The sequence below is a fragment of the Phalaenopsis equestris genome, unplaced genomic scaffold (genome assembly GCF_001263595.1).
Source record: "Phalaenopsis equestris unplaced genomic scaffold, ASM126359v1 Scaffold000552, whole genome shotgun sequence".
Classification (NCBI taxonomy): Eukaryota; Viridiplantae; Streptophyta; class Magnoliopsida; order Asparagales; family Orchidaceae; genus Phalaenopsis; species Phalaenopsis equestris.
The window spans coordinates 1,115,383-1,141,294 of record NW_018164992.1 but is presented as its reverse complement, the minus strand read 5'-3'; the positions used below and the strand labels follow the sequence as shown (position 1 = coordinate 1,141,294).

Sequence of the window (25,912 nt, the reverse complement as noted above, 5' to 3'; positions counted from 1 at the left end):
CTACCTCTCACTATTTTGGCCTCCCAAAATAACTGTATCTATTTTGTCATTTCTTACTGGACTCTTCCCACTAGCAACCTTGAAAACTAAATTTTGGAATCTTGAATACAAAACCACTAATCTTAATTGAGAGTTTTCTTAAGTGACTTCGGTCATTTGAAATGTAATTAACTATAGGAGTTTGCCTCTATAGGGAACTTGAAACCAAGGTAAAATAAACTCAATTTAATTTTTGTATTTGATAGGAGAATTTGTTGATCACACAGAAGCTTTGTAGACCAAACATATGTCACAAATCTCTTAGTTTGTATGATTGGGTCCATCGCCGAGGGATACACTTATCTTTCGGGAAGGTGTATTATTCGCGATATCGGACACGATTATGTAAACTATTAGACGAATGAGATTCATTTGATCTCATTTTTTTTAAATTAAAACACACTATTTTCAAAAGTAAAAAAAATTATATACCTCTTAAATTAAATTAAGTCATTTTTTCAGAAGAGAGAAAAAAGTTGACCGACAGTATCCATGATATAAAATATGGCTTTTGCAGCATCCTTGATATAAAGCTCTATTGAGGAAAAAATGAGGACTTAATACTTAAGAGGTTGAAGTATTAGAAATCCAGAGAGAATGAAATCTTCTCCAAATCCCAGATGTTAAGTTTCATTTGAAAAGCAGATTTGAATCATCCTCTAGTAGGAATTGCACATGATACAAGTTGTAGAAATTTTGTGCTCAGATGGAATGTGCCTGGAATTTTTTTAAACAGAAGAGGGAAATTTACACCTATGTGTGAAAAGTTGTAGTTGAATTTTAAAAAATTGATGTGATATCAAAGATTTGAGTGGTATGTGTGTAAATGTGAAACTATAAGTGTGAGATGTAAAAATGTAATGTCAAGACCTTTGAGTTTTTTTTTTTAATAATATGAACCATACTTAATCATGCCCTGGTATTCTCTATCATACTTTATATTTTGATCATTTTTCTTTGAAAATTGGACGTGTAATAACTCATTTTATTTACTTCAGTTTTAGTATTGAATGAAGTGGACAAGCTTTCAAAAGAGGCACAACATTCTCTCAGGAGAACCATGGAGAAGTATAGTTCATCCTGTCGGTTAATTTTATGCTGCAATAGCTCTTCTAGGGTTACCGAGGCTGTTAGATCTCGCTGTCTAAATGTGCGTGTCAGTGCACCGACTTCTGAGCAGGTTGGTGTGGCTATTTTTGTATAATTTAGCTTTGAGGCACTTATGTACATACCACCCAATTCCTATGTATTTACATGTATAACATCTTGAACTTTTAATATTTATACCACCCAAACTTTCATATTACATCTGAATTACCACACTCTTAGTTTTTAAAAAGTGATACACATTTTCATACATAGGTAAGATGGTATATATATAAAAATTAAAGTTTAGGTGTTAGGTATGTAAATACATTTGCATTGAGTGGTATGTACGCAAATCTTTCGTTATCTTTCAACACTAATTTTTGTTATGACTTGTCAATTTTGAGTTCCTGGGCATCCATATTGTCTAGCTGTGATCGTTATGGTTGCTTGTTTTACTTGGTTTGTCATGATAAATTGATTGATGTACATGATTCAATTGTTATGCTGTCAGCTTTTATATTTTTTAAAATTTAAATAAGTAGCACACAATTCTCATTGAGTTACATATCTCACACCCAGATTTTCATATTTACATTACACTTTGGTGCTTTAATCCTATGCATGAAAAAAGTGGATTTCACTTTTAAAGAGTGGTGTCAGGCTATGTTTGATGGGATATTAAAGATTTGAATGCCTTATGTTTAAGTATGAAAGTTGAGATGTGACAAGTGTAAATACATAAGAATTGTTTGCTATGTATGTAAATGCACCTTATATTTTATGTGGATTATTAGTACTTTTATTTCTTATTTATTTATTTTTTTCGTAATACAATTAAGTAAATATCTATTCTTTGTTTGTCTTTGAAGGTGGATGTTTCTTTTTATATAATTATATCATATGTAATTTTCACATGTAAATAAAATACAGGATTATTAAGCTTTGATACCACACAGCCTAAAATAAAAACTTTCCTTACAGGCTCGCACGTTTGTAGTTTAAGGGTGCGTTTGGGGCAGCTTATCAGCCGCGGTGGCGTTTTGAAAACTCTGCCTTGCTGTTTGAAAAATGAGTTTGAAAAGCTTTTTTGAAAACTCTGTTTTGCTTTTTAATTAAATGCCCGCCGCAGGTGGAGCCCCGCGGTTCCACGTTTTGTTCTGCATTTGACGTTGTTGCCCTCTTCTTCGCGTGCTCCTGCCTTCCTTCTGCTCCGACCAAAAACCCTCGCCTTCATCATCGAAACCCTAGCGATACAATTGCGATTAGAGCTAGCTGGGAAGGCAACTGCGGGATCGTGACTAACAAAGCCCTTCGAAACTCCCATCTTTTTTCCTCCTCCGACGAGTTTCCATGGTGTTATCAGACGAATAGGGCTGCGATGAATCAGAGCCTGAGCAGAGGAAGGAGCTAATTTATTTATTAATTAATATTAACTATTTGAGTAAATTATATGGTTTAAGTAAATGATATGTAAATTTCTCAAACAATAAAAGAAATTTGTGAATTAGATGCTTTAAGTTTGATGTTATTGCTTATAACTATAGAATCTATTTATTAATTAATATTAATTATCTGATAACATTTATTTATTTAATTTATTCATATAGAATTTATTTTAAATTAACTTAATAAATACTAATAAATGCTTAATTCATAAAAGATCATATTTAATTATAAATTAATTTACTGAACTATAATTGAATAAGAATGACTAAATTAAAATTAATGCTAAATTTTATATAAAATGACTAAATTAAACTAAAATATATGCACATGGGCAAAATGTTTATTTATCCAGAAATAATTGCAAATCAGTTGTTTTCCAAACGCACAAACCAAACAACCAGCCTGTTTATTCAGATCAGCTGCTGGTCAACAGCTTATCAGGATAAGCTGCTTATCTGAATGAGCTGGATAAGCTGCAACTGCCCCAAGCAGACCGTATGATCTTTTGTTAGAATGTAATTGACTTGTCACTTAGCTTATGTAGCATTTACAGAACTATCTATATATTCTTCCTATGTTCTAGTGGTAAGTAGATTTAGTATAAACATTGGAGATATTTTGTATATTTTTACGTGGGAGATATTTCCATGCACTTCAATCATGTGGATTTAATATGATCTTAAGATTATTTTGTATCCTTGTGGGTTATCATTGATATGGATGTATATGTATAACCCTTATTATGACATTCTGATCCATCAGATTATCGAAGTTTTGGAATTTATTGCAAAAAAGGAAAGTTTACAGCTTCCAACAGGATTTGCTGCACGGATAGCTGTTCAATCAAATCGAAGTTTAAGAAGAGCAATCTTATCCTTTGAGACCTGTAGAGTGCAGCAGTGAGTCATACATTATCAAGTTCTCTACTTTTATTATTATGATTATTATTTTCCATTTTTCTACATTTAGTACCTATTATTCTTCTTTCTTGGCATTGGTTTTCATTTTTTTGCAACTATAATTTATTTGATTTCGGTTTTAGATATCCATTCACATTGAACCAAACCATTCCACCAATGGACTGGGAACAATATATCTCAGAAATTTCATCCGACATAATGAAGGAGCAGAGCCCTAAAAGGTTTCAAACTGGATTTTTCATGTTTATTGTTTGCTTTTGATAATGGAAAATTTACGAACGTGCCATACAATTCTTATGTATTTAAATATTTAATTCCTAAAATTTGGTATTTATATTTATAAAACTTCAGTGTAATAATCACATTAAAATCCATGCACAAAAAAGTGTATTTCACTTTTATGAGTTAGTTGTAGTGATATTTTTGATCAATTTTAAAGATTTTAGTGCAATGCTTCTACATATGAAACTTTCGGTATAGATATATAATTACATAAGAATTATGCATGTATGTAAATCTCTCTTTGATAATTCATCAAAATTATAACATTGTTTGTTTAATCTACAAAAATTTATGGCGTGAATCACATGATTGTCAAATTTAGATGGAGTCATAATTCTATATTACTTATTATAAGTTAGATTTTCAGTTCAGTTAAGGCTTGGATTGTTAATATTGTGCATTCTGGGGCTGTCAAAATGCCATTTGTTACGGTCACTGAAACAGTGAACCACCACATGATGAGGAAGGGTGTTCTTTGGTAAATTTTCTCATTATAATAAATTTTGGGGATGTTTTTTAGCATTATGTAGCACATATATCAAGATGTTTTTGATGTGTACTGTAGCATGCCAAAATGGATGTTTTTTTTTCTTTTGGGCATTTACATTCGTGCAACCAAGTTTATATATATTTACAAATCTAACACCTAAGTTTTACATTTACATTCATGCCACCCAAATCTTTCATATCATATAAAAATTACCACCATTATGACTTCTAAAAGGTGAACTACACCTTTTCATGCATAGGTATGGTAGCATGTATGTATAAAATGAAGTTTAGGTGTTAGATATGTTAATAAATAGGAATTGATTGGTATGCATGTAAATATTACTTTTTCGTTTCATTTGATCTCAAGGCACCTTAAAAGATTATCCCTTCCGAATATCTCATAGTTAGGTCATTTTTAATTAATTGATTGCTTTAAATCACGTTTGAAATGTTTAAAAAATCATGAATGATCATTGTATTTCATATGTGGTTCATTAAAATATCACTTATCAATCTGCAGGATGGGCTTCTTTTCCTCTTACTTCGTAATTTACTTGCGTTAGATTTAATTCATCAATCTAAATATTCACAGGTTATTTCAAGTACGCGGAAAAGTATATGAGCTTCTTGTTAACTGCATTCCTCCTGAAATGATTCTAAAGGTGATTAATTTCCACATGTGGTTTTATTTATCATGTTAAAAGAAAATTTTTTTTTTTGCACGTCCAAATACTTCAGTCTATTTTATTCTTTATTGCAAACTTGATTTAAATTTCGCTAAATTTTGGCAGAGATTATTATCAGAGTTATTGAAGAAGCTAGATTCCGAGTTAAAGCATGAAGTTTGTCACTGGGCTGCATACTATGTAAGTATTCAATATTCAATATGTGTTTGGGAGAGAAAATTAAACAAATTCTTTTTTTTTATATGTATCAAAATACGGTTGAGGTATACTTTTTAACATCAATGATTTTTTTTATTGATTTTAAATATTTTAAGATCGTAATGGAAGAATTAATGATTTGTTTCTATTTTAGACTTGCATCACAATTTCATTGTTTTATAATTGTAGTGGTGTTAGATCTTCATGTCTAATGGTAGATCTTTAGAGTTATGAAGCATTTTAGTTTTGTTTATCATGATATATAAAATTTAGGCGTGATAATAGTGCCGAGTCAAAAATTTAGTTTATTATTATGAATTCAGCAATATTGAAGCTAGAGAGTTGCCTGAAATTTCACATTATGGTGAGGGTTCTATCAAGGTGGGATTCTTTATTGCCACTAACAGGAGTGCTTTTTTCTACTCCTAGATGAAGGGGTTCTTTATTATCTGATGGACATGGTCAACTTTAAAGGTTTATCAGTGCCGAGTTATATGTATCTCGATTTAGAGTGTGGGAAAATTGACTACGTTTTCAACATATGCTATCAGTGGCACTGATTGTGACATGATGTTTTCTTTATTTATTTTGCATAGAAAAAAAGGATGTTTACATATGCGTGATTTTATGAAACCATGCAAATCTTATGTTCTTACCTAAAGTTTGATATTTACATTTATAACATCTTGGTGTTATAATATATGCATGAAAACATGAAAATACTTGACAATTGTGTGGCATGTAAACCCCATCCCCTCCCTCCCTAAAAAAAGAAGAAGATAATTTCATGCACAATCAGCGCCTATTTAAGGTTACTTGATTAGGAATTATTGGTTTATTCATCCAAGGGGCTTCCTTAGATCAAAAATGTTTTTAATCTTGAGTTTACTTGATAGAGATGAATTTATTCTTCAAATTATGTATGGTTATTGTGTTTTGACACGAGATCTTGAATTTGGTGTGATCCACTGAGAAGTGTGATCAGAATCTTGTTCTTTTGTTATTGCATATGTTTTGGCACGAATTTTAGAGCCAACTTCAGGTTTCTTAATTGAGATTTTATAAACGATTAATTTATACAACATGGAGATTAGGCCCTTGTAAATAATGAATTGGATTACTGACAAATCTCCTACCCTTGTAGATGTTATATGAAATGGAATTGGTGATCTAAATTTATTGCCTTTTTTTATATTTTTTAACATGATGCATAAAACCTTATTGAAATGGCCTAATTAAATTCATTGAGCTTATTTTAATCAATGAGGGACTTCTGAAAATAATGTTGGTCTACCATTTTCATTTGATTTGGACTAGAAACAGGCTTGATGTCTTGAATTAAGGTGTTGTTGGTCACATTTGTGGTAATCGAGTGCATTTAATTAGATTAAACTCGAATTGTTCATGCTAGATTGGAAGAAAATTTGGAGGAATTTCTTTTTTTCTGTGGTTTAATTCATAATTCCAAACAAGTAATTATTGTGAGGTTATTACAAAAGCTATGAAGAGAAAGAGAAAGGGAGATCAACAAGAAGCAAGGTAATTGCTGCATTGGCAATGTCTTGCTCGCACAAACTTTGTAGCTGGTACGTGTGAAGTTGTCTTTTCAGGAAGTGGGGAGGATTGAGGGAGAGCTAAAGAGTAGCTTAGGTAGCAGTTACTATAGTATAGCAACCCCAAATAGAGAATTTTAATTTATGCAGCAATGATCATAGGTATCCGAACCCAAATGGATGCTGTGATTCTGTGCAAGAAAAACAATGTTCATCGGACCTAGAGGTGATTACTTACCATTCATAATTGCATTAACCTTAAGCGGGAAATTTCATCGATCTACACTCTGAAATCCATGCTTATCAAAAGCTCATCAGTTTGGAACAGAATCTATGGTTGGGCTCATCAGGAGTCTGTTAGATTCATTATTTTTATAGATTCAATTATCTCAAGAATCTTCCTGTCGGACTTGGATTACTTCTCAAACTTTCTAAATCCCTGTCTTGGATTTGCTTTGTACAAAGGTAGCAACTTGGATGTTTATGTGATGCATGGTAAGACTAGGCTTGATCTATTTATGCATGCTTACAAATCCCATTAGATGATATTTTTTTGGGGCATTTACATACGAATCACATATTCTTATAAATTTACATATCTAAAACCTAAATTTTGCTTTTTACTTGTATGCCATCCGAATCTTTCATATCACATAAATTCCACCATTTTAATTTTTAAATAGTAAAATAGATCTTTTCATTCTTTAGTAAGCTATGTATGTAAAAATTGAATTTTTGTGTTAGATATGAATGCATAGCAATTTTGTGGTATGTATGTAAATCTTCCTTTTTTTTTGTAAAATGCGAAACTGTTTTTAAAAAGTGACATGATATTGTTATACCGCTCTAAAAAGTGACATGGTATTGCTATACCGCTCATACAGTCTCTAATATAAGCCTTCTTAGCAAGCATGGAGATGTTAGGTATAAATGTAAAAAAACAAAGTTTAGGTGTCATTGATACCGTTCTAGGCTACTAATGGTACCGTCTTGCCGTAAATCTTGAAAAAAATTGCATGATAAATAAACATGGAGTCATTATTATTCTTTTCTAAAGCAAATTTAGAGTCTTTATCATTAGCAAGCTTCAATTCATGGAGCATTTTGATTAGAGGCAACTGCCCTGTCAACATAATATGAAGAGTTGTTGGAGAAATTGTTCAGTGGATGGGAAATTCATGTTGTTTGGTGTATTTTATTAGCTACTTACCTTTTGTGGTTTTATGGGAACTTCACCTATTTTTGTTTGCCACATTTTCATTTTTTTTTTTAAATTTACATAAATACCACAACTGTTCTTATGTTTTTACATTTTTAACACCCGAAGTTTAATGTTTACATTTTTTGCATTTTGGTTTCATAAACTTATGCCCAAAAAAGTGTTTTTCACTTTTACAAAGATAACATTTGTGGTATTTTTTGTGATATTAAACATTTTAGTGGTATGTAACTATGAATATTTAGGTGCTAGATATGTAAATGCATAGTAAGAATTATATGGTAAGTATATAAACGCCCCCTTTTTTTTCAACTTAAATTTCGTATCATTATGTTTGGTGGTGTGATTTTGTTAATATGTTTTCTGCAGGAGCACAGGATGAGACTTGGTCAGAAGGCAATATTTCATATAGAAGGTAGTTAAGGATTTTTGCATGCTAACCATTCAAAACATTAAATATAACATTTTAATCACTTAAACTTTAGACATAATATTTTAATATATATTTTTTTTAATTACAGCTATCCTCCTTACCTTATAGTGAAGGCTTTGAGTGAAAATTTTGGATGGGTAAAATGTTATATTCAATGTTTTGAGTTGTTCTCAAGTAAAAATCCCTAAAACTTCCTTCCATTCCAATTATATGAGAGACTTTAGATTGAGATTGGGACAGTTTTTTTCAAAACTTTATAGGTTATTGCTATGCAAATATTTACAGACATTTTATATATATGAATATATATATATATATATATATATTAGAAAATTATGTGGTGATAGTTGTCAGAAAATCTTTGTTCATCTCTTTAGAGAGATAAAAATTTAGGGGGATTTAGATCCATGCTATATAATTAGCATGTTTTTTAATATTAAACATCTAAACTTTGTTAATTACTTGTGTAACACTTAGTGTGATAATCACATTCGCATATATATGACAAGGTGTGCACTTCAGAAAAAAATTAATATTAATATTAGTCATATTTTAGATATTATATCAATAAGTTTATTATTAGATAAAATAAATATAAAAGTTTAAATGAAAGATAAATAAAGTACATGAGAATTATGTGAAATTTACATGAGAATAAAATAAAAACTATATTGCATCATTTCAGCTTTGAAAACTTTTTTTTGAACAATAATTTTACAATTAATTTTACATGCAGATGTAACTGTACCTAACAGACCTTATGTATTTACATATCTACCCATAACCATTTTTTTATTACACAGCTTTTGTGGCCAAGTTCATGAGCATCTACAAGGCTTTTCTGATAGCAACATTTGGCTAGTGAAGATTAATGCGAACTCATCTGAAATGTTTAGCCTTTGAGATTTTAGAGGTATTTGATTCTTTATATAGAAGTTATCATTTAAGCATAAATTCAGCAATTTTATTGACTTAATCCTATTTCCCTGCCTCGGATCTAATTTTGCAGATAAAAATTGCTTCGCAGCCACAGCAGTTGTTTTAATGGAAGTTATCTCATATTAACTTTTGGTTAAGCTGAAAGACTTTTTTTTTTTTGTGTTCTGCTCTGTTGTTAGATATGAAAGGATGGTAGCAAGTTAGAATATATTGTGCGGTTTATTTGAGTTTGGTTTGTTTTGATGAGTAATATTGCGTAATTATTCGGTTTAGTGATTTATTTATATTAATGATGTATATTGAGTTGTTATAATGAAGCTAATTGACAAGATTTATTGAAATTAAACAGTTAAGCGGCCTATAATTTTTTTTAATTAGCTGTTCTAAATGCAAAAATTTGAAATAATTGGCTTTGTAGACATTTTTATCTATACTACATAAATCTACTATATATATATATGAATATTACGTCATGTAATCCACAGGCAGAGTATCTGATGGACCAATTGTACTAAAATACCCCGTATTTGAAATTGAAATTGCCAGCATTTTGCAATCCAGTGTCAAGTAACAATCTATAAGGAACAAGAGGACAATGCCAAACAATTCCTATGTATTTACATATGTAACCCCTAAACCTTGAATTTATATAAAAGAAGTATATTTTACATTTGCAAAAGTTAATCATAGTGATATTTTTGTTATGATATGAAAGATTTCGATGTTAGAAATGTAAAAAAATTAAAGTATAGGAGGAGTTCAATATAAATTCATAAGCATTGTTTTGTACATGTATGTAAATGCTCCAAACTAAAACAACCAAAGTAAAATCTATTGCCAACAGTTGGCAACACTTCTATACAACCCATGAATCAAATTTAATGAGTTATCAAAATTGTAAAAAGTATTAATAAAAAAAATCTGCAAAATATAAATCTGCACCTATCCTACAAAACATGCAGTTTGAATGCATAAATTAATAAAATCATATAAAATAAAATAATAATAATAAAAATCATTAGATTACTTTAATTTGATGACAATCTGTACCAGTTTCCATTCTAATCCTCTGGATCTATTTCATCATCCCGTTCTCCCCTGCCTCCATCACCAGAATCCTGATCCTGCTGCTCTGAATAGAGCTCATCTTCAGGGATCTCGTTGCTTTCTTCATTCACGTCTCTTGAATCTCGAACGACCGTCTCGAGGCCTCGTGACAACCACACCGGGCATCTTTCCTCATCAACATACAATATCCGGCCATCGAAACCAATCAGAGGTTTCGGTATTTCTGATGGATTTGATGCTACTCTGCAGGAGCATTCTGGGAGGGGATGGGAAATGAATGAATTTGGTTTCGATTTTTCGGCCGCCGATATGAAGCCGGCGATGCCGAGGCTATCGTTAAGATGTCGGCATACTGAGATATTGTCCAGTTTTGTTTTGGATGATAGAGGTTGTCCCTTATGGTGTCTAATAGTTTGACAATATTTTTTCTGTCATGAGAACAGGTTTGTTATGAAGGGTAGAAATCAGTTAAAAATAAGGAAATATACATACATACCACACAATTCTCATGTATTTACATATCTCACACCTAAACTTTCATTTATAAGCGCACTTGATTTTTAATATCGCATAAAAAATAGCACTTTAACCAATTCTTAAAAGAGAAACATATCTTTTGATACATAGATTTAAAGAAACAAAGTGCAATGTATAGAAATATGTAAGTTTAGGTGTGAGATATATAAATACATAAGAATTGTGTGCTAGGAATGTAAATTTCCCTATAAAGAAACTCTCCTCTGACCGGACAGTCTTTTGTAAGGAAAACTAAGATAAGAGTAAGAATCCAAAGAAAAAAATAAGTTAATCATCTAGAGTTGGACCAGCTTTTATAAGCTTTGTTTATTTGATCGAGTAAAACACGAACAAGTCATTGGTTGATCGTGATTGGCACAACCTTATAGAGACAGACGTAACACCCAATTCAAATGTATTCACATATGTAACATTTAAACTTAGCATTTTTACGTTTATGCCACTCAAATCTTTCATATCAGATCTAATAAACCATTATTTTAACTTTTAAAAAGTGAAATATACATGGGTAAGGTGGGATTTATGTAAATGTTACAGTCCAGGTGTTTGATATGTAAATACATATATATATTTAATCTCGTGGGATCTTATTCATACCTTCATAATTGTAGAAGTGTTATGTATGTATTCATCTATACATGGTGATGTGAATATGTTATAAATTATATATGACTTCCAAGTAGATTTTAATTTCATAAACTCCTCATTGTCGGCGCGAAGAACTGAATAAAAGTTTGAATAAGATAAATGAAAACAAAGTAAGAAAGAAAATAGCACTTTGAATAGCACTAAAATCACAAAAAAAAAAAAAAAATCACTGATAAAATTGTACTTGGAAGAAAAGAATTGCAGGTATAAGTTTTTCTGAGACAAAGTGTCAAAATATCTTCCTGATTCTATGGAGAGTATCATTTTAGTTCAGAGTATAAAAATATCAATTTAGCCCCCAAACTCTTTTAATATGGGGCTGAAATAATCCGCATGAAGACCTATGTCAGTCCCAATTAAAAAAAATATGTAGACTAATTTAACACTTATAAACTACGAGACTTAAATGATCTCACCTAAATTGTCAGAAGACTACTTTGACACATTACTCTTTTTCAGTAATACCTGTCGAGTCGGAAAGTTGGAGAAGCCGACATCTGGTACGAACGATGGCCCATAACTAGACTCGAAAAATCCGGCCAGCCGCTCCCATCATTATGAAATCCTGGAAAAAAAACATCAGCTTCAACAGAAACATGATAATCAATGACATTCCATATCATCCTGTGCGCCTGCATCCTCATCTCCGTTAACGAAGGCTCTGGTTCGCTGTCTTTCTCTGCAATCCAACCATACCATCGTTCCTTCTCGTGCTGATAGAAAGGCCTGGCAGGAGGCGGAGGAAGCGGTCTCGGTCGAGACATGGCTTTATTCCATTCTCGGATAAGCTCTTCCTTGGTTTTTCGAGGCGGAGGATTACGGAGATATGAAGGAATCGGATATTCGGAGCCCAATAGGACAGATAACTCTTTTTGAGTACATAGAGGTGCGGTCGACCAAATTTGTGTACATTGCTCACAAAGGAACAAGATTCCGTTGGCCGCCAAATGTTTGGGCGCCAGCTAAATATATCATGGTGTCTGAAGGATAGCCCATTGCCCGGAGGAGAAGACCAACCTGATAATTGCGAATTACAGGAAAAAAAACAGAAGATTTACATCTATACCACTCAATTCCCAAGTATTTACATATCTAACACCGAAACGTCTATTTTTACATATATGCAACCTTATGTATGCATGAAAAGCTGTATCTCAGAATATCAGTTTTAAAAAATTAAAATTGAGTGGTACAAATGTAGAAAGCAAAGTTTAGGTGTCAAGTATGTAAATACATAGGAATTAGGCTGCATGTATGTAAATACCCAGAAAATAAAATGAAATAAGTTGACAATCAAATACTGGTGGAATCGTCAGCCATAGCAATTGCTGTGTGTTTTGTGTGCTGATCATATTTCTGTTTCTATTTTTCAACTCTCAGTTATGTATATATTTTATAAATTTACCCATGATAAAAACATATTGATAATTTCCATAAACTAACTATAATTTGCACTATCACTTAGCCAATAACATCATTAAAACTGCAACAATTTTTCTTTTCATGCAAAACTGGAAGAATAAATGCTTCTCTAAGTATGGAAAATCAGAGAAACTTTAAAAGATGGTTCCAAGGCGTATTTTAGATAAACCTAGTTATAGCCCGCTGTAGTTGAATGAAAATCAGAACTTGCCTTGAACCAGTAGTAGAGCAAAGAGAGACTAGCGGCGACTCTTGCTTTCTTCATATTAAAAAGAAAACTCCACATGGCTTATGTATGATATAAAAATTTCAGCTTTAAATCCTCATGCACTTACGTAAATCTATGCATGATAAGGTGCATTTTATTTTTAAAAAGTGATAATAATATTACTTTTGATGTGATATTAAAGATTTGAGTGTTATGTGTTAAAAATACTTAAGTTTAGGTGTGAGATATGTGAATACGTTAGAATTGTGTGCTATGTATGTAAATGCCCCTTACGTAAGGGAAATTTACATACATAGCACACAATTCTTATGTATTAACACATCTCACACTGAACTTTCATATTTACACATACAGAAATTTGGTGCTTTAAACTTATGCTGGAAATGTGCATTTCATTTTTAAAAGGTGGCAATAATGTTATTCTTTATGTGATATTAAAGATTTGGGTGTCAAGAGTGTAAAATATGAAGTTTAGATGTGAGTTATGAAAATACATTATAATTGTGTGCTATGTATGTAAACGAACCTTACGTCAATTATAAAAGCTTTGCACCCTTAAATTTAAGGGGAAACCCTTTCACCCTCCCTCATTTGAAATCAACATTTTAACTATTTGAATGAGTACTTGATTTTTTATTTAATATTATTAACAAATGACTTTACGAATCTAAATAAAAAGTACTTGAATATATTCTAAATTAACATCGAAATAGTTTATACTAGGGGTGTGCATTATTTGGTCAAAACCGAAAAACCAAACAAATCACGTTTGGTTGATTCGGTTCGATTTTAAAATTTGATTTGTTTTACGATTTTTAATACTTCAATCTTTAATTTTCTGTTTTCGGTTTGGTTTTAATTTCATTTAATCGAACAAACCGGAAAACCGATATTTTATTAAAAAAATTTACTATGTTTTAATTTCATAATAAAAAAAGAAAATCAAATTTTTTACTATATTTAATGTTTGATTGAAATAAATAGAGGATTCAGGAAATCAAATCAATATTATGTGGATGAGCTATGTAATTTGTAATGCTTTTTCTTAGCTAAATTTTAATAAACAATTAAATTTTGGTTGTTCAAGGCCAGATCGTTTAAACCGAATCAAAATTTGATTCGGTCGTTTCGATTTATAAAAATTTAGATTTGTTCGGCTTTTTGGGTTATAGGGTTATAGATTTCGGTTGTAATCAGTTTGATCAATTGTAAAACATATCCATTTGAATCGACCGAATGTTCACCCCTAGCTTATACCGAGTAGATAAAATAATATATAAGTTATTAGTAAGTTATTTAGAATCAAATAACTAATAACAAATTAGTTTATTGAAATAGAAAAATAAAAAAATTTGCATTAAATTTATGTTCATGTTGATATTAAATTATGTTACTATTAAATGCATTATCAAATAAGTTCTAATAAATTAATTTTTATTTAAATAGCATATCATATAAATGTATAAAATTTAACCAATTGCTTGTTGAACAACAAACGAGTTTGTTCACGAGTATTAATAAACGAGTTGGACTATATTCAAATTTGCTTCATTTAAACTCCAAGTTCTTACAAAAATTTCAACCTTGTTTAGTTACTAATTTAAACAAATTTGATCGAGCATTAATCATAATCAATTTGAAATGATAATTTTGATTGATAATCAATATTTTCATAGTTTAATATCTACAATTTTAAAAGAGAACAATTTTAAATTTTCCTAAAATCTATAAAGCTTGCTTGAAGTTTTATCGACTATTGTTGTCGTTTTTTATCCCAAGAGTCTTTTCGTCATGGACCTTTAAGTATTGTTAGTCCTTTTATAAGAACCATTTATTTGATGTTTCTTTTCTTTCCAATTTGATGATCTTCAGAAACAAAAAAGATGAGAAAAAATAATACAATTCATTAAAAATTTCTAATAACTAGAAATGCACGGAAAGTTTAAGTAATTTATTGTTTGATAATTTCTGCTTAACAAAACAATTACTTCAATTAAAATCATGGTTTTAATGTTAATTTAACTCAATTGTAGTAACACGGCAAATGGGTTGGACTATTTGCTATTTAAAAAGAATGACATGCCGCTAAAAACAGCATCACAACGATGATGTAATCCACTTGACATGTGAAGAGAACAATATTCAGTCTGAAATAGATTAGTGTTGCGCAGGTTTATGAAAATGTTAGCCAAATACACATCCAACTTTAAATATTAGCTTACATGTCAAGATAATCAAGATGGATGCAAATGATTGAAATAGAGGATATGGATTCACTAAAAATAATGGCTTCAATAGCTAGATCAGTAGGAAAATTGATTGGATTTATGTGCATAAAAAGCAGCATGTTTTAAATTGATTAGCAAAATTCAATATAATCACCTGGCTAGACGTTTCTAGGTTTAGCATAAGGTTGCAAAGCTTCCAAAGATTGCACAGAGCCCCATAGCTTTTTATGTTTAAACTTCTGCAACGCTTGTCGCGGATGTCAGTAAGTGGCTAAAACAAACAAAAAAATTTACATACCTAAACTATCATACACTTTTAAATTAAACAATTCTCGTGTAGTTACATATCATACACCTAAACTATCATATTTATAAAGATAGCACTTTGGTACTTTAAACCTATAAATGAAAAGGTGTATTTCACTTTTAAAAAAAGATAACAATATTATTTTTGGTGCGATATAAAAGATTTGAGTGCAATGCGTGTAAATATGAAAATTTAGGTGCGAGAAATGTAAATACATAAGAATTGTGTGGCATGTAGGTAAAACTTTTTAATTTGCTTCACTTCAGCGATTTTGTTATGTTTAATAAGAATGATGAGAAAAAAACACATTAAGGTAATAATAAAAGTATATGCTAGTTGACAAGTACCGGGCCAATTGGGTAAATTCCATCTTCTGTTGGCTTGTGTTGTATGATTTCCTCGGCTGAATAATTTGCGAGCAGAAGATGTACTAACAGCGACACCACAGAAAAGACAATCCCCACGAGTGCAAATAACTTGAATTTATTTTTGACAGCCATTTTAGATTGTCATCAACATTTCAAAGTCTAAACAATGATCCAATGTCACTCTGAAATGAAAAAAATAAAGTTCATTTTTCAGAATTAGACAATAATTGTAATGATCTGAATTTTCTAATATTCTTCAGGCTTTGAAAAAGTGTAGAGTTTCCTGTAGCTTATTCAAATAAAATGTGAGAATTCCAACAATGACGTTTGAGGCTAGTACTGAAAGGCCCCAACATTACCAAAAATGCCAACAAAAATGGGACACACACAAATAGTTTCTGGTTCAGCTTTATAATTATTTACTATTTTTTAAGCTTTTGCCATTTTATTTTGATAATACAATATCATATTAATAAAATCAACTCTAATTATGAAATACACTTCATAAAATATTTTAAATTAATTAAAATTAAGCAAATATTTTTTTTTGATGTTAGGGTGTTATTGATAATCAAATACACTTCATAAAATATTGAAAATTAATTAAAAATAAGCAAAAAAAAAAATTTGTTAGTGCTTAAGCTTTTTATGTGATAAAAATGATATTATACTTCATTATTTGACGTCTTCACAAAAAATATTGAAATTGAGAATTTTAATTACATTTTTATAATAATATCTTATAAAAGAAACATTTGAATATTTGGGCTTCGAAACATCTCAACCGAGCATTTTTTATGTTTGTGTGATTTTGGATTAAATTATTAGAAGATATATTGAATTTTAAGATAAAACACTTTAGAACTACATATAAATTTTGCTCTCTTGCAGACACTTTATAGTCATCAAATAAATGGAACCTATTTCAATGCCAATAATGGTGGAGCTATTGACGATAAGAAGTCTACTTCAAAATAACATGTCTGATGGGTGAAATCTTGTGCCTTGAAAAGAAAGTACGAGAAATTATTGAAGCTAGAACTACTTATGAAATTGAAATACAGTCATGACACACTATGCTTAGCCTGGATTAAAATCTAGTGGAATGATTTAGCTTCCTTGTTATACAAGGTATGATCCTTAATTTTAATAATCAATAGGTTATATATGTTGCAAACAATCATATCTTCTATGAAACAACCAAATATATTGAAGTTAATTGTCGCTCCATCAAAAATATAGTTCTGTCAAATAATATCAACATTTCATAAGTCTTAGTGAAAACAACTAGTTGGTAATCATTACTATAGCTCTAGGAAATCTTCATTTTTCCAATCTTTGTAAAAAGTTGTAGTTTTTTGTTAGATTTGAGAATAAAGCGAAATTATCTTACTGAGCAGCAAAATGGGTATAAATATATGATATAAGGGTACGGGAAAGAAAAGATATAATACAACAAATCTTTCCTAATAACACCCAAAAGATAAAAAAAAAACATAAAATAAGAAATACATATAAAAAGAAATAACAGGAAAGGCAATATAATAACTAGAAAAATCATCTAATATTTTCTAATAAATCATCTGATATCTCTAATACTCCCTCTAAAGTCGAAGCATAAATATCAATCATGTTAAACTTGGATTTGAAGTCGTCAAACAACGGCCGACGAAGGTTCTTTGTGAGGACATCTACAAGTTGACCACTGGATGTGACAAATGGGACACAAATATCCCTGGAATCGAGCTTCTCCTTAATGAAGTGACGATAAATTTCTACATGTTTGGTGCGGTCATGCTGAACCAGATTATGAGCAGTACTAACTGCAGCTTTGTAATCACAGAACAGTTGTAGATGAGCAGAGACCGACATACATGATTCGCGGAGCATGTTGTGTAACCAAAACGATTCACAGATTCCTAAAGAAATAGAACAAAACTAGGCTTTTGCACTGCTCCGAACAAGGTTTCCCCACACGAATGAGCAATATCCTGAGGTAGATCACCGATCATGAACTGACCTGCCCCAACCAGCATCAGTATAAACTGCAATAGAAGGAGAAGAGTGGTGCGAGAATAACGAACCTGAGCCCGATGTGTCTTTTAAGTAGTGGAGGATCCGGTAGACAGTTGTGAGACTGTGCTCGTAGGAGTCATGCATGAATTGGCTTACAATATCTATCACATGGCAAATATCAGGGTGCGTATGGGCGAGATAAATGAGTTTCCCCACAAGACGTTGGTAGTGTGTCTTATTTACAGAAACAACATTAGGAATATCAACCAATTTCTGGTTGGGGTCCATTGGAAGAGTCACCTGTTTGCAAGTAGAAGGTTGATCTCTGTCAATAGGTAAATCGCATATTTGAGCTGGAAAAGGGAAATGCCTCCAGAGGATCATGCAACTTCCATGCCTAAGAAATATCGGACAAACCTCAAGTCCTTCATTTCAAAGAATCTGGCGAGGATTCCTTTATGAGATTCCAATGCTGGCATATCATTACCTGTGATGACAATATCATCGACATAGACGATAAGGATGACAATTTGGTAATTAGAGGAAAGCTGAAAGAAGATAGTATGATCTGATTGGGCATAGAGAACCCATGTCCCACTACCACCATTCATAAACTTGTCGAACTAAGCCCAAAGGAATTAATGCAGTCCGTAGAGGGACTCCCCCAATCAACACACTTGTCCTTAGGAAGTAGAGTCAAAGCTTGAAAGTATAGACATGTACACCTCTTTTATGAGATTGTCATTAAGGAAGACATTCTTGACATTCAGTTGGAGTAAGGACGAATCAAGATTTACATCAAGGGATAACATGACTCGAATAGTGTTTAGTTTCACAAACGAAGCAAATGTATCTTCATAATTAACCCCATAGGTTTGTGACTAGTCTTGTACGACCAACCGTGTTTCATTGCATTCAAAAGTTCCATCGAAGTTAAACTTGGTGTTGAAGATCCACTTGCATCTTTCTTTCCCCGAGGAAGATCAACAGCAAGTTAGCATCCCATGCATAATTTCGTCGAAGGGCATTCATCTCATCCATTCAATAGTTGACGGAAAACGATGATTCGTCAAAAAAGTGGCAAATGCTTTGTAAGTTGGTGACAAGTTGTGGAATGATACATATTTTGTCATGAAATAAAGAGAGCAAACTTGATTGAGTTCCTCAATGGTAGAACTCACCTCTTCATTCGGAGGCAAGTTTAATGTTGGGCAAGTCGGCCTGGGAGGATTTCAATTCCTGTAAAGAGGCAACAAACTCAAGAGTGGTGGTATTGGGACGGGTTTCAATTGAGGGTTTGATGCGTCGAGTATAGACAGAGAGTGGGTAGAGATGTTGGTCTGGTGGATAGTGGATCCAATGGGATAGATGGTTCCTCGAGAACAGTGGTCGGAGGAGTATGTGGCATGCCCAACAGAGTCAGAAAAGGAGTAATGTCTAAAAAATCTAGCTCCCCCTCACTTGAGACAGTGTTAGGGAACAGTTTCAAAGAAGACACTCACATAAAATTTATTTGTGATAGAAACGAGACATCGGTAACCTTTTTGTGTGGCAAAATATCTTAGGAAGATAAACTTGATTGACTGGGAATCAAGTTTACTACAAGTTGAGGCAATGTTTCGAACAACTGTCATGCACCCAATTATTTTAGGGTCTAAAGTGGAGAAAAATCATTTTATAGGAAAACAAGATCTCAAGACTGCTAATGGGGTCCATAATTTCTGAATTTTTATGGACTCTTTTGATGAGATATGTGGTGGTAAATATAACATCATTCCAAAAATATTTTGGGACATTCAATTGAAACATAATGAAACAGAAAACTTCGACAAGGTGTTTTTTTTTGCTCGGCTATCCAATTTTGTTGAAGAGTATCCGTATATGAGTTGAGATAGAGAATGCCCTCACATACCAAAAAATCCCCTAAAATAGAATTAAAAAATTCACGATCATTATCAATCTGAAGTACTTGAATTGATGGTTTGACTTGGGCCAAAATGAAGGAATGAAAATTTTTTAAGATGACAACAAGTTTAGATTTGTCTTTTACGATATAGATTCACGTCATTTGAGTGTGATTATCAATCAAAATAAGAAACAATCATTTATTTGTGTAGCTAGGCGTTTGAGAGGGTCCCTACAAGTCACTATGAATTAGTAAAAAAGAAGCAGAAAGAGTAAGAGTGTAAGAGTGTCGTGGATGTGGAACTCGATTATGTTTTGCTAACTGACAAATCTCACAATTGAAATTAAATAGATATTTATTAGCAAACATCAAACGATATAATTGTTTTAAATATCGAAAAATAGAGAAATAATAGCGTAAAAGCATCATAGGATATTTGGTAAACTGGGAAAAACTACAACTACTGGATGAAATGACCCCATCAATCTTGCTTTTCCCTTGGAAAAAATAGAGCTCGGCTATCCGCTTAGTGGTTTCAATCATCCTTTCCGAATGATGATCTTGAAAGACACAAACAACTGAAAGAAATGAGCAACATAATCAAGGTCACGCGTTAACTTACTGATTGACAAGGTTACGCTTTAATGAAAGCACATGAAGCATAGATTTTAAAGTCAGGTATTTTTTTAGAACAACAAACCCTTTACTCGTAATAGAACTACATGAGCCATCAACAATTTTAACAGTATTTATCTCTCATTGAGCATAGAGAATATGTCAAGAAAGCTTAAAAACATCCGATCATTTGGTCTGTGACACCTAAATCAATAATTCATAGACAAGAAACAAAAACAGTGAGTGTCAGAATGTTACCTTGACGAACATGGGAGATAGACAGACTGAAAGAGAATTTACTAGATCCAAGTAGTTTGATCAAGTGTTTCGTCTAACTCTTAATGGAGTCAGGTGATTTTGGGATGTTCTGAGTGAGAGTCGGTTGTACTGTCGTGGTTTCTGAGGTCGTAGTAAGACCCTTAACAATGGAGGATTTGATTAAAGGTGTATTCGCCGGTTCTCCATGGCGCTTCCAACACTAGTCGTGAGTATGATAAGATTTGTTACAGTAATCATAAGTGGAGTGGTTTATCCGTGATGATGTGGAGGAGAGTCGAGCACTATTAGAGACCAAGGCAGACAGTTCGATTGAAGGATTGGCAATGTGAACATGACAAGTCTCAGGCGTTCTTCGCGGGGCACCTCGGTGAATTCAACATGGGTTGAAGGAAGGAAATCCCAACCAAGAATACGACCCTAGACTTCGTTAAAATCCTTATTTAGACCCGTCGTGAATTGGAACACAATATCATTTTCCACAATTTTTTGGAAGAGAGAAAGATCAGACAGAGACTCCCATGTGTAGCCGTGGTAGTGATCACATTCCGTCAATAAGATCACTAAGTCATTATAGTACTGGGTCATTGACCTTGATCCCTATTTTGCCTTGTGAATCTTCTTGAAAACCTCATAAAGTTGGCCTGAGTTTAATAAGTCCTGGTGGGTATCACGAATTGCCATTCATAGTGCACTTGCAGACATAAGTAAAAAATACGAACGACCAATTGTAGTCTCCATGGAATTGATTGGCCAAGACATGACAACAAAATTCTTCACTTCTCATTCTCCATACGTCGCGCCAGTTTTCAGAGGTTCATGAATCATCTTTGAGGAAGTCAAACTTCTCGCATCCTTTGACGAACAATGACACGGCTTCTGACCATTGAAGAAAATTAAAGTCATTAAGTTTATGGGTAGTAATCAAGAAGTTCATGTGATTTTTCGGAACTCTGACCAACGGAGGGATTGAGATTGGTGTTGATCGTGCGATGGACTCAAGTACACCATCGGAAGGAAGCTCAGTGATTGAGGAGTACGTCATAATTCTGACTGAGCCAAAGGTGATGTTGTAGAAGGAAAGCATCAACTTTTTATGCAATAGATAGGAAGGTTTCGGCTGTAGAAGGAAGAATCAACTATGGTGAGTCCTGCATCAGAAAGATATGGCTAAGGGGTGTCAATTCAGAGCGCATTTTTTGTCCGGACACTTCGTAAACTTCAAACCACTTCTTGACCCATTTTTGTGAAGATCTCGCATGGGTAGTCTCAAGCACTCGACTCTTAGTTGCAAGGGCTAAGGACTAACATTTAGATGGCCCAAAAATGAGTTCCTATAGGATCAGATGGTCTTAGGTAAATCATTTGTGACTCGAACACTTGCAAACGTCGTAATTCACGCACTTACTGCACCACACACAATGTTGACTTGAATTGACCTGATCATCGTCAAACTTGTTCAGGCGATCACGGATGACTAAACGGATCACGCCAGTGCGTCCGAAACATCGACTTTAGCTAGAAAGGACACCCATATTGCTATGGTTACGCGCGCGCACAAACAGGACGACTAGAAGCTTGGAGCAACTTCATGGGCAGCACGGCAAGGAGCTTGGAGCAGTCTATAAGTGAAGGTGGTCGTCATCCTACAACAACAAAATAAATCTACATCAGCTAAACTTTCCTAGTCTAAACAACACATAGGATTTTAAGGTAGTTCGCCCAGTGCGATGTAAATCCTCACCCTCTTTTAGGCTCTTACATAACAACACGACAAGAAGCTTGGAGCAACTTCATGGGCAGTACGGCAAGGAGCTTGGAGCGGTCTACAAGTGGAGGTGCTTGTAATTCCATAACAGCAAAATAAGTTTACACCATCTAAACTTTCATAGTCTAAACAACACATAGGATTTCGAGATAGCTCGCCCAGCGCGATGTAAATCTTCACCCTTTTCTAGGCTCATGCACAGTCATCCTGAGCAGTATAAGTTTTAACTCACCTTAGATTCTGAGGTTGTCATCGAGAACGGCATAAAACCTCTTATCTTTGCGGGTTATTTGCATAACCAGTTATTATACAAATGTAAGTCTCAAACATAAAAATTAACAGATTGAACACTCAAATAATGTCATTTCTAAAACACAGCCACACATTAGGATAGTTTGGGAAGACACTTAGGTTTCTCATCGGGATCTGTGACGTCCCATACATTTTACTTTCTTTGGACTCATGAAAGAACTATTCTCACTTGAGTCACTCCCGTTTGTTTTTCCACGTCCTATCATAAAAACCTAAACTTTGAATTTTTTGAAATCTTGAAAACTAATACCTATGATCATTATGAGAGTTTTCTCAAGTGACTCTCGTCATTTGAGATATAATTATCTATAGGGGTTTGTCTCTATAGGGAACTTGAAACTCAGGTAAAATAAACTCTATTTAATCTTTGTATTAATAGAAGAACTTGTCGGTCACACTTAAAAGGTTTGCAGACCAAACAAATGTCACAAATCTCTTAGTTTGCAGGATTGGGTTTATCGTCGGGGTCTACACTTATCTCTCGTAATGTGTAGTATTCAAGGTACCAGACACAATTATGAAAACTAGTAGATTAATGAGGTCTATTCGGTCTCATTTTCTAAAAAATTAAAATGCTACGTTCATAATTTAAACTATATATCCTATATTTAAATTAAATTTTTGAAAATTGTATTTTTAAAATCCATCAAAAAGTTAACCGACAGCTGGAGGTGGATACGGAGGTTGGAGGTAGATCTGGAGGCTGAAGGTAGATTCAATTGACTAAAGGTAGATTCAGTGGAGGGAGAGTCGGCTACAGGTGGCCAGCAGCGGAATCCTTGCAGGAAAAGGCTTGCAGGTGGTCGACGGCTCAGAAAGAATCCCGACGACAGCTAGGGTTAGAACTATAGCTCTGTTATCATGTTAGATTTGAGAATAGGGCAGAATTATCTAATTGAGCAACAGAAGGGGTATAAATACATGATACAAAGGTATGGGAAAAGAAATATAATACTCAAATCTTTGCTAATAACATCCAAAAGATAAGAAGGAAAGACATAAACTAGGGAATACATATAAAAAAAAAACCAGAAAAGGTAACATAAAAATAGAAAAATTTTCTAATATCTCTTAAAAAATATTTTGATATCTTCGAGTAATGTTTTATATACATGCCCTAGTTTAGAGAGGAGTGTTATCATATAAAAATGCTACATTGGAAAAATATGTTTCATTATTATTATTATTATTATATCCTCATAATTGAAGATACTCTCCTCTTTCTTGTCATAGGCACTGCCATTCATTTAATGACATGCAACAAATATTTTTAGGCAGCGTTTTAAAACTTTTTAGAAGCACAATTGAGTCATCATCCATTTAATTATTCATGTCCTTGTAACATAATTATTATTTTTTTTTTTTTTGCATGAAATGTCATTATTTGAAGTGCCAAATGTCAGCTTTGCCTGACTTTGGAAGCTTTTGAATACAGCTTTATCGTAAAGAAGAACAGATGGGCATGGGCAACCTAACTATTGTTTTCCTGAATGTGTACTCTCATCCATCATTATGAGTCACAAAAATTAATTACAAAAGGCCTCCTTTGAAACATGCAGATCGGAACAAATATAATGATGGGAAGGCATTAAACGAATTAAAACATAACGCAACAATAAATCAGGAACATATTACGGTTAAACATTCAAAAATATCATCGTTGAAGCATAATGCATGATGTTTACGGTTGCTAACTGATGTATAGAAGTAATAACAATAATAATAATAATCTTAATGAGCACTAAAAGAAGTTTACTATCCAAGGCAAGCTTAAATAAGAATCAACTTGCATGCTGCCAACTAGATTAATGAAAAATTTAAATTATACTGTTTTGATCAATCCCGATTCAACTTAATTTTTGATTAAATCCAATATTTATGGTTTCCCGTAATTTAAGTGATTTAGGCGTTTTTGCTCTCACAAATCTTAAAACATAAAACAAATAAATCTTCGAGGTTTGAATCCCCTTCGGATTTACTGAACCCAAATTAGAAGCGCTTACTGAATACTACTTGAGCTAAATGCTACATGTAATCAAACAGCCCCGAAATGTCCTCAATCGCTCTATTTCAGTAAACTAAGTCTCAATACTCCATTCATAAGATACTGATCGGATATACCAAAAAACAGCTTACTACTACCGATAGATCATCACAGTGGGATACTGAACCTGTACTGGACCCGCCGATCGGAGAGCATAAAGAATGCGTAAAGAACCAGCACCCCTCGCTTCCCAATCTCTCTCTATCTCGTTCTCGTGAAGCGAAGAAGGTCGACAGTACAGAGCCGGTGAATGCTGGTGCAAAAGATCGGAAGGAGGAGATCGATCCAATCGATTTTCTTCCCTATCTGTGTCTCCCAATCTATCAAGAACACTAAGGATTCCACCGGTGAAAAGATCGGAAGGAGGAGATCGATCCAATGCGAAGGAGACGGCTTCTACACTCGACTTGATCTCGCTGACCCGAGACCTAGGCTTCGCTAGACTCGAGCTCATTTTGGGGCGGCGTTTACATACGTACCACTCACGTCTTATGTATTTATATATCTAATGCGGCAATGCCTATATTTTGAGTCAGGTCAAGCTTAAATCAAACTGTTAAATCATTTTGAGAAGCTCTTCTTTAATTGGAAGTTTAAATGCCTATATCTTCAGATTTCGAGCTGACTTGCGATCAGCTTTAAAAAAATTCGATTCGAAATTTTAACTAGTAACGTGGCTCATTAAGTTCGATCTCATCTCGATCCAAATCAAAATTCAAATTTATTTGCGAGCAATAACAAACTTCGAGCTGAATTAGCTCAAGTTTGGCTTGTTCGTTTCGATAAGATCTCTACTCGAGCCAAAATTTGAATCAACTTTTAAAGCAATTAACAATATTCAAGCTAAATTCACAGTTATATATGTACTTTAT

The 25,912-nt window shown here is 32.9% G+C and overlaps 1 protein-coding gene and 1 pseudogene across 1 annotated transcript in view; one reads left to right on the top strand and one right to left on the bottom strand.

The window, feature by feature from the left end:
- The window catches only part of LOC110029184 (replication factor C subunit 3), a 20,492-nt gene extending 10,992 nt beyond the window's left edge, over positions 1–9,500 (top strand). Inside the window, exons 5-12 of the mRNA XM_020731355.1 lie at positions 1,038–1,219; positions 3,337–3,473; positions 3,617–3,715; positions 4,861–4,930; positions 5,060–5,134; positions 8,294–8,339; positions 9,161–9,270; positions 9,367–9,500. Of these exons, the coding sequence (XP_020587014.1) occupies positions 1,038–1,219; positions 3,337–3,473; positions 3,617–3,715; positions 4,861–4,930; positions 5,060–5,134; positions 8,294–8,339; positions 9,161–9,219 (668 nt within the window). The 3' untranslated portion in view covers positions 9,220–9,270; positions 9,367–9,500. The remainder of the gene's footprint in view (positions 1–1,037; positions 1,220–3,336; positions 3,474–3,616; positions 3,716–4,860; positions 4,931–5,059; positions 5,135–8,293; positions 8,340–9,160; positions 9,271–9,366) is intronic.
- Positions 9,501–10,331: 831 nt separating this feature from the next.
- On the bottom strand, positions 10,332–25,298 carry LOC110029124 (annotated as a pseudogene).
- Positions 25,299–25,912: the final 614 nt, after the last annotated feature.